At 35.4% G+C, this 15,028-nt stretch overlaps 1 protein-coding gene across 4 annotated transcripts in view; it reads right to left on the reverse strand.

Moving 5' to 3' along the window:
- Nucleotides 1-15,028, reverse strand: part of CEP85L (centrosomal protein 85L) — a 159,452-nt gene that overhangs the window by 128,044 nt on the left and 16,380 nt on the right. For 3 of the 4 annotated variants that reach the window (XM_014781191.2, XM_004422262.3, XM_087444036.1), the window contains exon 2: nucleotides 9,380-9,541. In XM_014781191.2, the coding sequence (XP_014636677.1) occupies nucleotides 9,380-9,541 (162 nt within the window). Of the gene's footprint in view, nucleotides 1-9,379; nucleotides 9,542-15,028 lie in introns of those variants that run through there. The other variant, XM_087444037.1, reaches the window with a different exon arrangement.

The following is a 15,028-nucleotide window of genomic DNA, read 5'->3' on the forward strand; positions in this document are numbered from 1 at the left end:
TAGGACAATCAGCAAAAGAGATTACAACAAAATTCCAGAAGCTGGAAAAAGAGGAGTGTTAATTACTGAATCAGGACAGAAGAATATACAGCATAAAATACCAGTCTTGAGAATGCAGCACAGGGAGTTCATCTGTTTGGGGAACATCAAGGAGGCTCTAATCTCTGAAATATCAGGTACAAAAGCAAGCTAAAAACAGGAACCTTAACTGAAAGTATGTACAGCCATTGTTTCATTCAACAAAATTGAGCATCCACTACATACCAGTCCCTACTCTATGATACAAACTATAAACAAACCCAAAATAAAGCAGAAGGTACAAAAAAAAAACACTGCATGATTTCCCTCATATGTGGAAGATAAACTAACACATGGACAGAAAGAACAGTTCGGTGGTTACCAGGGGGAGGGGGTTGGGGAGTGGGCACAAGAGGTGAAGCAACGCATTTATATGGTGACTGACAAACAATAATGTACAAGTGAAAGTTCACAAGGTTGTAAACTATTATGACACCAATAAAAAAATAGAATAAATTTAAAAGCAATTAAAAAAAAGGAGGGTGGCAGTAGAAGTTATTGTTTTAGGTAAGTCAGCTGGGGAACCTTCCTAGGGAGGGGAAACTTGAGAAAAGAAACACATGAAAAAAGCAAGAGAACAAGGAAGGAGAACAGGAATCTTAGCCCTGAGCTAACATCTGTTGCCAATTCTCCTCTTTCTGCTGAGGAAGATTGGCCCCACATCGTGCCCATCTTCCTCTACTTTGTATGTGGGACACCTGCCACAGCACAGCTTGATAAGCAGGGCATAGATCCACGCCCAGGATCCGAACCTGCAAATCCCGGGTTGCTGAAGTGGAGTGCACGAACTTAACTGCTACATCATCGGGCCGGCCCCTGGAATCATTTTTTAAACAATGATGGTAATGCAAAGAACTGCACTAAGCAATTTAAAAATCATATTATTAAATCTTCATACTATATAAAAAAGAGTTACCTCCAATTTAGAGATGAAAACCTAAGTCTCAAAGAAGTGAGAAATTGAATATTCAAGATTGCACAGATAGTTAAATGATAACAAGTTTAAACAAAGCTTTAAGCTCTTAACCACAATATTAATAAAAGTAGTAACTTCATCTTTTGAGAACTAGTTTACTCATTTATATAATGGTCTGATTAATTATATTATCTCTAAAGTCCCATCCAATTCTAACACTATGACTAATTGTTACCAAAAGAACATAATGCTATTTATTATCTATAGCTTAAGAAAATATCCCATTAGAATGCCTGCAAGTTTGAAAAAAAATGTCTATAATGGGACATTTTATTTAATATTTCCAGAATATCGCCAGCCTCCCACAAAAGTAATGCCCTTAAAAGCAGCTTTTTTAAAAAGATAACAAATTTTGGGGCTGGTCCGGTGGTACAGCGGTTAAGTTCACACGCTCCACTTCAGCTGCCCAGGGTTTGCAGGTTCAGATCCCGGGCACAGACCAACTCATCACTTGTCAAGCCATGCTATGGCGGGGTCCCATATAAAGTAGAGGAAGATGGCCACAGATGTAAGCCCAGGGCCAATCTTCCTTGGCAAAAAGAGGAGGATTGGCATTGGACGTTAGTTCAGGGTTAATCTTCCTCACCAAAAAAAAAAATGGTAACAAATTTTTACATCTAGAGAAAATTTAATTTGTTTGATTTTTATTTCCTTCCTGAAATCAACTTCTTTCTTTAGTGAATCAACTTTTTCTTAAGGGATTCTGAAATCAATTTCAATAGTAATGTACATAGAATAATATACTAAAATGCTATTTCAGATCATTCAAGTAGAAAACTCCACTATACAACTGCCAATATACCCCGTCAACTTTATTCCAAGGGCTCAAATATGAATGATAATATTTAAACATATTTACAATAAAATCAGTAGTTCTGAGAATATTCATTCACAAACTAAATAAGGCTTGAAAACAGGATATAAATTTTAAAATTTAGAGAAAATAAAAAAGAGACAGAAGTACTATATATTTTCATCTAACAAAAAAGAAAACTTATAATTAATAGACTTTTTTTTTGTAATTCACATTCCTACTTGTCTTCCCCTTCACCACCTTGTATATATTTCTTTCCTTTCCTTGAGTTATATGTTTTAGAGAGTCAACTGATATCAGATACAAGACCATAATGAAATCAATATTCTATGCAACTGAATAGTCTATGTTTTCTTTTTGCCTCATATCTCCCAGACTTAGAGATGAAAAAGCCAGCAACCCAAAAGAACCAATAGGCATAGCCCCAAAAAGTCCCCCCAAAAGCCTGTTTTTCCAGGAAAAAGGAAACCTAACAAGACAGAAAGTTTTTAGATAGTAACCACTCTTCTCCAGCCAAACACCACTAAAAAAACTGTGGCCCAGCCACCAACAAAAACCAAGCAGGGAACCTAGACTTCCAACCTTGGCAAGCTGTAACAAAGCACTCCAATAGCCCCATGAGGGGAGGATCAAAGAAGGCCAAGCAGGGAGACAGGATTTTCATCCCTGTCTGGCAAGATGGAGCCCCGCTACCCCCGCCCCCAACACACACACTTAGGTTATATTAGAGGAGCCTAATAGTGAGTTAGGACATTCACCATCACCCAACAATAACGAGGCCACGGTGTCGTCAGTGGTGATCACATGGAAAACATGGATTTCCATCCCCATCCACCAGTAATAAGGCACTCCCCTCCAAACTCCTCTGGTATCAACAGAGGCCAAATGGGGAACCTGGACTTCTGACTCTACCTGGCAGTAAGAAGACAGTGTACCTTCCCCCTCACACACCAGAGCAGTATCTAACAAAGCCAGCTAACAGAAAAGGTTTAAATACATAAATATTTATAATAATTTTATATTATGTTTACTTATATGTAAATAAATGTTATAGTTTATATTTATAAAATATGTAATAAATATATAAACATAAGTAAACAATATTTATTACTTAATAAATTAAATCCAGAATCTCATAATACAAAATTATCCAAGTTTCAATTGAAAATTATTTGTCATACAAGGAACCAGTAAGTTCTCAAACTAAATGAAAAAAAGACAATCAATAGATGCCAACACCAAGATAATAGAAATGTTAGAATTCTCTGACAAAGATTTTAAAGGAATCATCATAAAATTGCTTTGGTGAACAATCAGAGATATGCCTAAAACAAATGACAAAACAGAAAGCACTAGCAAAAAACAAAATAAAAAGTCTCAACAAAGAAACAGAAAATATAAAGAAAAACCAAAATAAAAATTTGGAACTGAAAAATACAATAATAGAAATACAAAGCTCAGTGGATGGGCTCAACACTAGAATAGAAAATTATCAGTGAACTGGAAGACAGAACAATAAAAATTACTCAATCTGAACAACAGATAGAAAATAGGAGGAAAAAAAAGGAAGAGAGCATGAGAGACCTGTAGTACAACAAGATTTACTATTCATGCCATCAGAGTCCTGGAAGGAAAGAGAGAGAGGGTGAAAAAGTACTCAAAGGAAATAATGGCTGAGGGCCAGCCCCATGGCTTAGTGGTTAAGTGCGCACGCTGCGTTACTGGTGGCCCGGGTTTGGATCCTGGGCACGCACCGACGCACCGCTTCTCCGGCCATGATGAGGCCGTGTCCCACATACAGCAACTAGAAGGATGTGCAACCATGACATACAGCTATCTACTGGGACTTTGGGGAAAAAAAAGGAGGAGGATTGGCAATAGATGTTAGCTCAGAGCCGGTCTTCCTCAGCAAAAAGAGGAGGATTAGCACAGATGTTAGCTCAGCGCTGATCTTCCTCAAAAACAAATAAAATAAAATAATGGCTGATTTCACTTAACAAATTTTGCAAGAGACATAAACTTACAGATGCAAGAGGCTGTACAAACCCAAAGACACCCAGCCAAAGGCTTATGATATTCAATTTCTGAAAACTGAAGACAAAGAAAAAAATTCTGAAATAGCCAGAGAAAAACGACAGCAGATTTGTCATCAGAAACCATGGAAGCCAGAAAGAAGTAGCACAGTACTTTTCAAGTATTGAAAGAAAAGAACAGTCAAACTAGAATTGTATACCCAGTGAAATTATCCTTAAGGAATCAAGTGGAAATCTAAGTTGAAAGAAAACTAATTTGTCACCAGCAGATGTAGCCTAAAAGTATGGCTAAAGTGCTCTAAACCAAAAGGAAACAATAAAAGAAGGAACCATGTAACATCATGAAGGAAGAAAGAACAGAAGCAAAAACATGAATAAATACAATAGGTTTTCTGTCTCCTCTTGAGTTTCCTAAATTATGTTTGACAGCTGAAGTAAAAATTATAACACTATCTGATATAGTTATAAATGTATGTAGAGGAAATATGTGAAACAATTTTATTATAAATAGGCAAGGGTAAAGAGAGGTAAGATTTCTATATGCCCTTCAATCTGTTAAAAATAAGTTATATATAAGTTATGTATGTTACACATACACATTATCTATATATACATATAACATAATACCTATAGCAACCACTGGAAGAGCTATACAAAGAGATACACTTAAAAATTCAAATGGAATTCTCAAAAGGTTTAAGTATCCCACAGGAAAGCAGGAATATGAAAACAGAAACAAAGAGAACAAATAGGAAAATTACGTACTTAATACATCAGTAATTACATTAAATGTAAATGGCCTAAATATACCAATTAAAAGAGTGGATTAAAAACCATGACCCAATTGTATACTATTACAAGTAACTTACTTCAAACATAATGATACAGTTGGGTTGAAAGTAAAACAATAGAAAACATATACCATTTAAACATTAATCAAAGAAAAACAGGAATGGCTGTGTTAATGTCAGATAAAGTAGATTTTAGAACAAAGAAAATTACCAGCAACAGAGAGGGACATTATATAATGATAAAAGGGGCAATCCACCAAGAATACATAGTAATCCTAAATGTGTATGCACCAAACAACAGAGCTGCAATATATGAAGCAAAAATTTATAGAAAAAAAGAAATACACAAATACACAATTATAGTTGAGACTTTTAAAAACTCCTTTCTCAACAACTGAACAACTAGACAGAAAATCATCAAAGATATAGAAAAACTCAACAACACCATCAACCAACAGGATCTAATCAACATTTATAGAACACTTGACCCAAAAGCAGCAAAATATACAATCTTTTTAAATACTCAGAGACTCAAACAGACCACATGTCAAGACCTAAAATAAATCTCAAAAAAATTTAAAAGAACTGAAATCACAGAGTGTGTTTCTGACCACAATGAAATCAAACTAGAAATTCACAAAAAGACAGCAAGAAAATATCCAAACACTTTGAAACTAAACAACACACTTCTAAATAACCCTGGGGTCCAAGAGGAAGTCTCATGGTAAGTTAATAAAATACACTGAACTGAATGAAAATGAAAATACAAAATACTAAAATCTGTGGGACACAGCTAAAGCAGTGCTGAGAGGGAAATTTATAGCACTAAATGCATACATCTTAAAAGAGGGAAAAGTTTCAAATCAATAATCTAATCTCCCACCTTGAGAACTTACAAAAGAGCAAAATAAACCCAAAGCAGAAAGAAGGAAACAACAAGGAGCAGAAATCACTGAAACCGAGGGCCGGCCCCGTGGCTTAGCAGTTAAGTGCACGGGCTCCACTGCTGGCGGCCCGGGTTCGGATCCTGGGCGCACACCGATGCACCGCTTCTCCGGCCATGCTGAGGCCAAGTCCCATATACAGCAACTAGAAGGATGTGCATCTATGACATACAACTATCTACTGGGGCTTTGGGGGGAAAAATAAATAAATAAAGTTTAAAAAAAAAAAAAAAGAAAAAGAAAGAAATCACCGAAACAGAAAACAAAAGAGAAAATTAATGAAACTAAGCTGATTCTCTGAAAAGATCAACAAAATGGACAAACTACTACCAAGACTAAAAAATAAAAAAAGAAAGACAATATCAATTACCAATACCAGAAATGGAACAGGGGCTATCACTCCAGAGACTGCAGATAGCAAAGGGATAACAAGGGAATGCTATAAACAACTCTATACACATAAATTAGACAACATGGACCACTTCCCCGAAGACACAAACTACCACAACTCATCCAAATTGAAAGAGATCATTTAAATAGCCCTATAACTATTAAGAAGCATCTAGAAAAACCTACAGCTAATAGCTGTTATACAGCTACTTCACCGTGAAAGACTGAATGCTTTATTTGTAAGATCAGGAAACAGGCAAGGATGTCCACTCTTACAACTCATATTCAACAGTGTGTTGGATGTTCTAGCCACAGCAATAAATAAAGGAAATAAAAGTCATACAGGTCAGAAAAGAAAACCATCCCTATTTACAGATGACATGATTGTCTACATAGAAAATCCCATGATATCTACCAAAAAAAAAAATCTTAGAACTAAAGAGTAAGTTCAGCAATGTCACAAGATACAAGATAAACATAAAAAAATCAATTTCTACATAATTAACACAATGACAATAAAATTGGAAACACAAAGTCATTTACAGTCATGCCAAAAAAAATGAAATAGTTATAAATCTAACAAAAAATGTACAAGGCATGTATGTTGAAAACCACACAACACTGGTGAATGAAATTAAAATCTAACTAAATGGAGAAACATACCATGTTAATGAACTGGAAGACTGAAGAGATGATGTCAATTCTCCCCAAAGTGAGATACAGACAACACAATTCCTATTAAATTCCCACCAAGATTTTTTGTAGATATAGACAAAATTATTCTAAAACATATAGAAAAGCTAAGGAACTAGAATAACTAAAACAATTTTGGAAAAAAAAGAATAAAGTGAGAATACTCTACCTGATTTCAAGATTTATTAGGCAAAAAAATGAACCTCAATCTAAGTCTCACACTGTGCAGAAAGGATTAACTCAGCATGTCTGGGTTTCCCACGTCCTACACTTCTTAAGACAGGTTTTCCCTTGTCAGCATCTAGGAGGTAACCTCTAAACCCTTGGAAAATCCTGCCTAATAAGAATCTTTGTTTACCTGGGGACCTTAGGTCACTGCATGTAGTCTATGTTAACAATGTGACTTATGGTGGGGGCCTTGAACCATGTGATATCAGCTTGACCACTCAAAGGCTGGTGACTAAGGTCATCCACGGAGGCAGTCAACCATGACAACATAACCAAGCCACAATAAAAATCCTGGACACCAAGGGTTGGGTGACCTTGTCTGGCTAGCAAAACTTCAAATGTGCTGTCACACATCACTAAGGGGAGAATTAAGCCCTGTTCACACAATTCCACTGGGAAAGGACAACAGGAAGTTTGGGCCAAGCGTCTCCTGGACCCTGCCCTGTGCTCTTTTTCTATTGCTGATTTAAACCTGTAACCTTTCACTGTAACAAACCATAACCATTAGTATAACAGCTTTTCTGAGTTCTATGATTCCTTCTAGCAAATCACTGAGCCTAAGAGTGGTCTTGAGGACACCCAAACACACACATTTTATAAAAAATTAACTCTAAATGGATCACGGACTTACATGTAAACATAAAATGATAAAAATTTCAGAAAAAAATTAAGAGAAAATCTTCAAGATCTGGGACTAGGCAAAGAGTTCTTAGACTTGACCTCAAAAGCATGATCCATATAGAGAAAAACAGATATACTAGACCTCAACAAATTTTAAAACTTGCTCTGCGAAAGACACTGTTAGAGGATGAAACAACAAGCTACAGAGTGGAAGAAAATATTTGCAAACCATGTAGCCAACAAAGGACTAGTATCTAAAATATATAAAGAACTCTCAAAACTCAACAGCTAATAGGAAATAATCTGATTAGAACATGGGCAAAAGACATGGAGACATTTCACTGAAGAGAATAGATAGATGGCAAATAAGCATGTGAAAAAATGTTTAACATTATTAGTTTTTAAGGAAATGAAAATTAAAACCACAATGAGCTATCACTACATTCCTATCAAAAAAGCTAAAATTCAAAAACCACCAAAATGCTGGCAGGGATGAAGAGAAAACTGGTTCACTCATACAGATCCATTTCCACTGCTGATGGAAATGGAACAGCCACTCTGGAAAACAGTGTGACAGTTTCTTTAAAAACTAAACAAGCAACTACCCCATGACAGCAATTGTGCTTCTGAGCATTTACCGCAGAGAAATGAAGACATATGTTCACACCAAAATCTGTACACAAATGTTTATAACAGCTTTATTCCTAATAGCCAAAAACCAGAAATAACCCAGATGTCTTTCAATGGGTGAATGGTTAAGCAAAATGTGGTCTCTCCAAGACTAAAGTGCTGAATACCACTCAGCTGTAAAAAGGAATGAACCATTGATACACACAACAACCTGGATCAACCTCCAGAGAAAAAAAGCCAACTCTTGGGCCAGCCCCATGGCTTAATGGTTAAGTGTGCGCGCTCCGCTGCTGGCGGCCTGGGTTCGGATCCCGGGCACACACCAAGGCACCGCTTCTCTGGCCATGCTGAGGCCGCGTCCCACATACAGCAACTAGAAGGATGTGCAACCATGACATACAACTATCTACTGGGGCTTTGGGGGAAAAATTAATTAATTAATTAATTAATTAAAAAAAGAAAAAAGCAAACTCTAAAGGGTTATGTACTATACTAATCCATTTACATATAGCATTCTTGAAATGACAAAATTATAGAAATGGCGAGTAGATAAATGGTTTCCAAGAGTTTGGAGGGAAGAGGGTGTAGGCAACATGAGGTATATTATAATGACAGAAATGTTCTGTATTTTGACTGTATCAGCCAATATCCTGGTCGTGATACTGTACTATAGTTTTGCAAGATGTCACTATGGGGGCGGGGGGTACTGAATAAAGAATGCACAGAATCTCTGGACTATTTCTTAAAATTGCAAAACAATATACAACTATCTCAAAATAAAAGGTTTGGTTAAAAAAGTGAATGAAGGGGGCCAGCCCGGTGGCACAGTGGTTGGGTTCATGCACTCCGCTTTGGCAGCCTGGGGTTGGCAGGTTCGGATCCTGGGCACAGACCTATTCACTGCTCATCAAGCCATGCTGTGGTGGCATGCCACATACAAAATGGAGGAAGATGTTAGCTCAGGGCTGATCTTCCTCACCAAAAAAAAAAAAAGTGAAAGAAGGAAAAACTAATATGATCCAAGGAACAATTTACTTTGATATACAACACTGAACATTATTAAATATTTAAATGTTACTTATAATTTCTTAGTTTGGAACAATAAAACATATCCCTTGAATGTTCACAATCACAACCATTGTCCAAAGAGTCATGTCTAAACACTAAGAATTTTAGCTCACCTTCCACACTGTCAGAACAGGAAGTTCCAATGCCGGTGTCACCACTGTCAGAAGCTATACTATGTCTCCTGATATGGTTATTTCGATGGTTAGGTGGAACAGTTGTGGCCTGCCACAATGATTCATTACCAGGTGACCATGCTGATGAAGAATAATCTGGGCCTACAAAGGAAAATATGCAAAAGTTAACACATTATAATGTCTATGAGTAGGCAGAAGATATCCTTTTCTGCCCTTGTGAAAAATAAACATAAGGTATAAAAGGTTATCTTTCTACACAAAATAATTAAAATAGATCAATGACATGTAAGATTCACCAAATAAACTTATATGTTACATGCATATCAATTCAACACTGAATCAGTCCTCTGGCTGCAGGACTCCATTTTCTACTTTGAGTAATGAACTTTAAACATGTACTGCTGTCATATTTAAAATGTCAAATCTATCATCTACCTATCTGGAAATGTCAGCACTCTGCTCTGGAATATTTGATGGGTAGGCATCTGAGATTCCATACACAGGCATTAGTTAAGTAGGGCTCAGGGAAAGTCTAACTGTATCATATTGCATGGCAATGCAAGTAGAATGTGCTTATGGAAGGTCAAAAAAATTGTATTTTTTTCTACTTCATTTTAATCAGTAAAAATTTAAAATTATTTTGCATTATTTTAATTGATTTTATTTCTTTAATTATCTTTTGATAAAAGTTTAACACCACAGCATCTTCCTGGCTCTTTGCTCAACTTTCCCTTTTGAGTTACATTAAATCTTTATTTTTTAGCTAGTTTAACACTTTCAATGTTCTCTTGATCTTTATTTTCACTTATCTTGTCCATTTTTACTTAATTTTTACTTGTCTTTTTCTGACTTATCCATCATTTTACTTTTTTTGCTCACTTCATTCTTTTATTATCTATTACAATACCAGTCAAAGTGGACCAGTGTCAGTCTGTGAACGATTTATTACTAGTTCATGAAAGCTAGGTGCAGAAATAAAGAAGAAGCATTTCGAAATTTTTACAGTAATTTGAAAGAGCAATTTTAAATCTATAAAATTTTATATAAAACCTAGCTTCTAACAGTCATTCTCAAATTGGAGCCTGTAGACTTATTTGTGGGAGTTAACAAGTTCTGTACAAGAATTTTGGGCTTTCATTTCAATGATATCCTTAAAAAACCAATAAGCACATCAGAGATGATCTGAATAACTACCTTAAAACAGATTATTTCCATCTAATTTCAATGCCACTGTATCTGTCTGTACAGCTACCTCAAAACAGACCTATTATCACACAACTTCAATGCCCCCATTTGTGTTTTATGTTTGCAGCTGCAGTTGTTTCTAAGCAAAGGGCAGATGACATATTGGGCACTTGACGTCATGATATGAAACAAGACATTTTTACAGAATTACTATGTGACACACTACTGAAATTGGCATGCAAGAAGTACCTTCTAGCAGTTTAAACATAAGGATCACAAAATGACAAACATGTCCTTAAAATTAATTACATCATTTTTACCACACTTTTTAGGAAGTCATTCTCTATATTAATATTAAAACAAAATACATAAACAGATTAATAAAACCAGACCTCAAGCTATTTTCTACCATATTAATCCCAACATTAAAGATTTAGTTTTAATAAAACATTATGCCACATTAATATTTTAATTTTTATTTATATATACTTTATAAATTAAATTTCTTTGGGTTTTATAAATGTATGAAGTATATAAGTAGCCTTAAAAGCCAACTACATTTAGAGGCCGGCCCTGTGGCGTAGTGGTTAAGTTCGCGTGCTCTGCCTTGGCGGCCTGGGGTTCACTGGTTCGGATCCCGGGCATGGACATATGTACCGTTTATCAAGCCATGCTGAGGTGGCGTCCCATATACAAAATAGAAGAAGACTGGCACAGATGTTAGCTCAGGGACAATCTTCCTCAAGCAAAAAAAAAAAAAATTGGAGGAGGAAGATTGGCAACAGATGTTAGCTCACGGCCAATCCTCCTCACACACACAACAAAAAGCCATACATTTAAATTAATGCAAGATTTAAAAGTATTGGCCAAAAAGACACTTTACCAGCTTTGAGGTACAGAACAACCAGTTAAAACTCTGTAGATTCTAGATCTCTCTCAGAATGAGACTTAATTTATCTGATTAAACACCCAGACATTAAAGTAGCCTGTTAGGTATTCTGTCATCAGGCCTGCTCTAACTCTGATCTGTCTATAATCTATACCAAAATGTTTTCTTCAATCAGTTTAAGATCCCATCTAAATGAACTCAAAGTCCTGTCTAAACCACTATCAAAAAGGGCAACCAGCCCACTACCTTCTCTCCTAAGTGCAAACCTATTAGTTAGAGAAATATTTTTTTAGGAATACCCAGCAAATAGCATAAATAGGCTGGGAGTACATGTAAATGACAAAGATATGAAAAGACATCCAATCTTAGTAATAATGAGAGAAATGAAAAAACAAAGTTTTTAGATTTCTTAAATTATCTATAATATTAAATATTATTGGCAAATATTTGAAAAATAGATGTCAAAGTGAAGGGAATGTTCATATAGCTTTGTGGGCAAATTAACTGACACAACCTTTCTAAATTAGAGCATCTGGGAAGAGGTATCTAAATTCAACACAGGCAAGAGCTTCTACTAGAAATTTATCCTAAAAAAAGAATCAGAGAAATAAATATAAAAACATATAAGCACAACGACATTTCTGACAGCACTGCTTAAAATAATAAAATAAACACCTAGAAACAAAATATATATCTGTAAATTAGTTGACAATATTTAAGTACTAAAAATAATTTTACTAACCTATTTTTTAACATGTAATGACACCCAAAAAATTAAGTATGTGTGGGGGAGAAGCATTTTACATAGCTGCATATATAGTATGATTCCACAGTTGGAGAAGAGGTTGTACATTTATATATACAGAAAAAGGACCTTGCAGGGAGCTCTACACCTAACTGTTAACACTGACTATAATGTTTTACTAAAGGAACAAATACATTACAGGACCATTTACTCTATCACTAGTGATGATGATATTATTATTATTATACCCTATCATCTTACAGGGGAAAATGCTGGAAATTATTTATACTGATTTGCAGATTACACTTACATTTGATTCTGAGATTAGGAACCAGCTATAGATCAAGATATGTACATTCAATTCATGCCACAATGGTATGAAACTAGAAATCAATTACAAGAAGAACACTGGAAAATTCACAAACATATGGAGATTAAACAACATGCTCTGGAACAACCACTGGATCAAAGAAGAATCAAAAGGGAAATCAAAACATATCTTCTGGGGCCGGCCCAGTGGTGCAAGTGGTTAAGTGCACGCACTCCGCTGTGGCGGCCCGGGGTTCGCCGGTTTGGATCCTGGGTGCGCACCGATGTACCGCTTGTCAAGCCATGCTATGGCGGCGTCCATATAAAGTGGAGGAAGATGGGCATGGATGTTAGCCCAGGGCCAGTCTTCCTCAGCAACAGGAGGAGGATTGGCAGAGGTTAGCTCAGGGCCGGTCTTCCTCACCAAAAAAAAAAAAAACAAAACATATCTTCAAATGACAAAAACACAAAACACCAAAACTTAGAGGGTGCAAAAGCAGTTCTAAGAGGGAAGTTTATAGTGGTAAATGCCAACATTAAGAAAAACAAAAAGAAAGAGCTCAAATAAACAATCTAACTTTACATCTTAAGTAACTACAAAAAGAACAAACTAAGCCCAAAGTTAGAAGAAAAGAAATAACAAAGATCAGAGTAGAAATAAATGAAATAAAGACTGAAACGCAATAGAAAAGATCAATGAAACTAAGAGCTGATGTTTTCAAAAGATAAACAAAACTGACAAGCCTGAGCCAACAGAAAAAAAAAGAGAGAAGTCTGAAATAAATAAAATCATAAATGAAAAAGGAGACATTACAACTGATCACACAGAAGTACAAATAATCATAAAAAACTTCTACAAACAATTATACGCCAACAAATTGCACAACCTTGAAGAAATAGATAAGTTCCTAGAAACATACAACCTACCAACACTGAATCATGAAGATACGGAAAATCTCAGCAAACCAATTACTAGCAAGAACATTGAATCAATAATCAAAAATTTCCAAGCAAAGAAATGTCCAGGACCAGATGGCTTCACTGGGGAATTCTACCAAACATTTAAAAAAGAATTAATATCAACCCTCCTCAAACTACTTCAAACATAGTAGGGGAGAGAACACTTCCAAACTCCTTTTAAGAGGCCATCATTACCTTAATATCAAAGCCAGATAAGGACACTACAAGAAAAGAAAATTACAGGTCAATATCCCTGATAAACATAGACGCAGAAATTGTCAACAAAATACTAGCAACCCAAATTCAATAGCACATTAAAAGGATCATACACCATGATCAAGTGGGATTTATTCCAGGGATGCAAGAATGATTCAACATACACAAATCAAAAATGTGATATGCCACATTAACAGAATAAAGGATAAAAATCATATGATCAGCTAATAAATGCAGAAAAAGTACCTGACAAAATTCAACATCCTTTCAAGACAAGAACTCTCAACAAACTGTGTACAGAGGGAACATACCTCAACACAATAAAGGCCATATATGACAAGCCCACAGTTAATATAATACTCAACAGTGAAAAGCTGAAAGCTTTTCCTCTAAGATCAGAAACAAGATTGCCTACTCTTGCCACTTTTACTTAACATAGTACTTGAAATCATAGCCAGAGCAATTAGGCAAGAAAAAGAAATGAAAGGCATCCAAATTGGAAAGGAACAAGTAAAACTGTTTCTATTTGAAGATGACATGACATTTTATATAGAAAACTCTACAGACTCCACCAAAAAACTATTAGAACTAATCAACCAATTCAGTAAAGTTGCAGGATACAAAATCAACATACAAAAACCAGCTGTGTTTCCATACACGAACAACAAACAATCCGAAAGAGAGGTTAAGAAAACAATCCCATTTACAATTGCATCAAAAAGAATAAAATACTCAGGAGTAAATTACAAGAGGGAGGTGAAAGATCTGTACATCAAAAACTATAATAAACTGATGAAAGAAATTGAAGAAGACACAAATAACTGGAAAGATATTCCATGCTCATGGACTAGAAGAATTAATATTGCTAAAACATTCATACTACCCAAAACAATCTAGAGATTCAATGTAATTCTTGTCAAAACTTGAATGACATTTTTCACAGAAATAGAAAAAAAAGCCTAAACTTTATATAGAACCACAAAAGATCCCAAATAGCCACAGCAAACCTGAGAAAGAAGAACAAAGCTAGAGGCATCACACTTCCTGATTTCACACTATACTATAAAGCTATAGTAATCAACAGTATAGGATTGGCATAAAAACAGACATATAAGATCAATGGAACAGAATAAAGGACCCAGATATAAACCCATACATATATGATCAATTAATTTACTACAAAACATCAAAGAATATACTATGGAGAAAGGACAGTCTAAATGATGTTGGGAAAACTGCACAGCCACACGCAAAGGAATGAAACTGGACCCCTATCTTACACTATACACAAAAATCACCTCAAAATGGATTAAAGATTTGAACA

Source organism: Ceratotherium simum, chromosome 19, assembly GCF_057802395.1.
Source record: "Ceratotherium simum simum isolate JZ-2026a chromosome 19, ASM5780239v1, whole genome shotgun sequence".
NCBI lineage: Eukaryota > Metazoa > Chordata > Mammalia > Perissodactyla > Rhinocerotidae > Ceratotherium > Ceratotherium simum.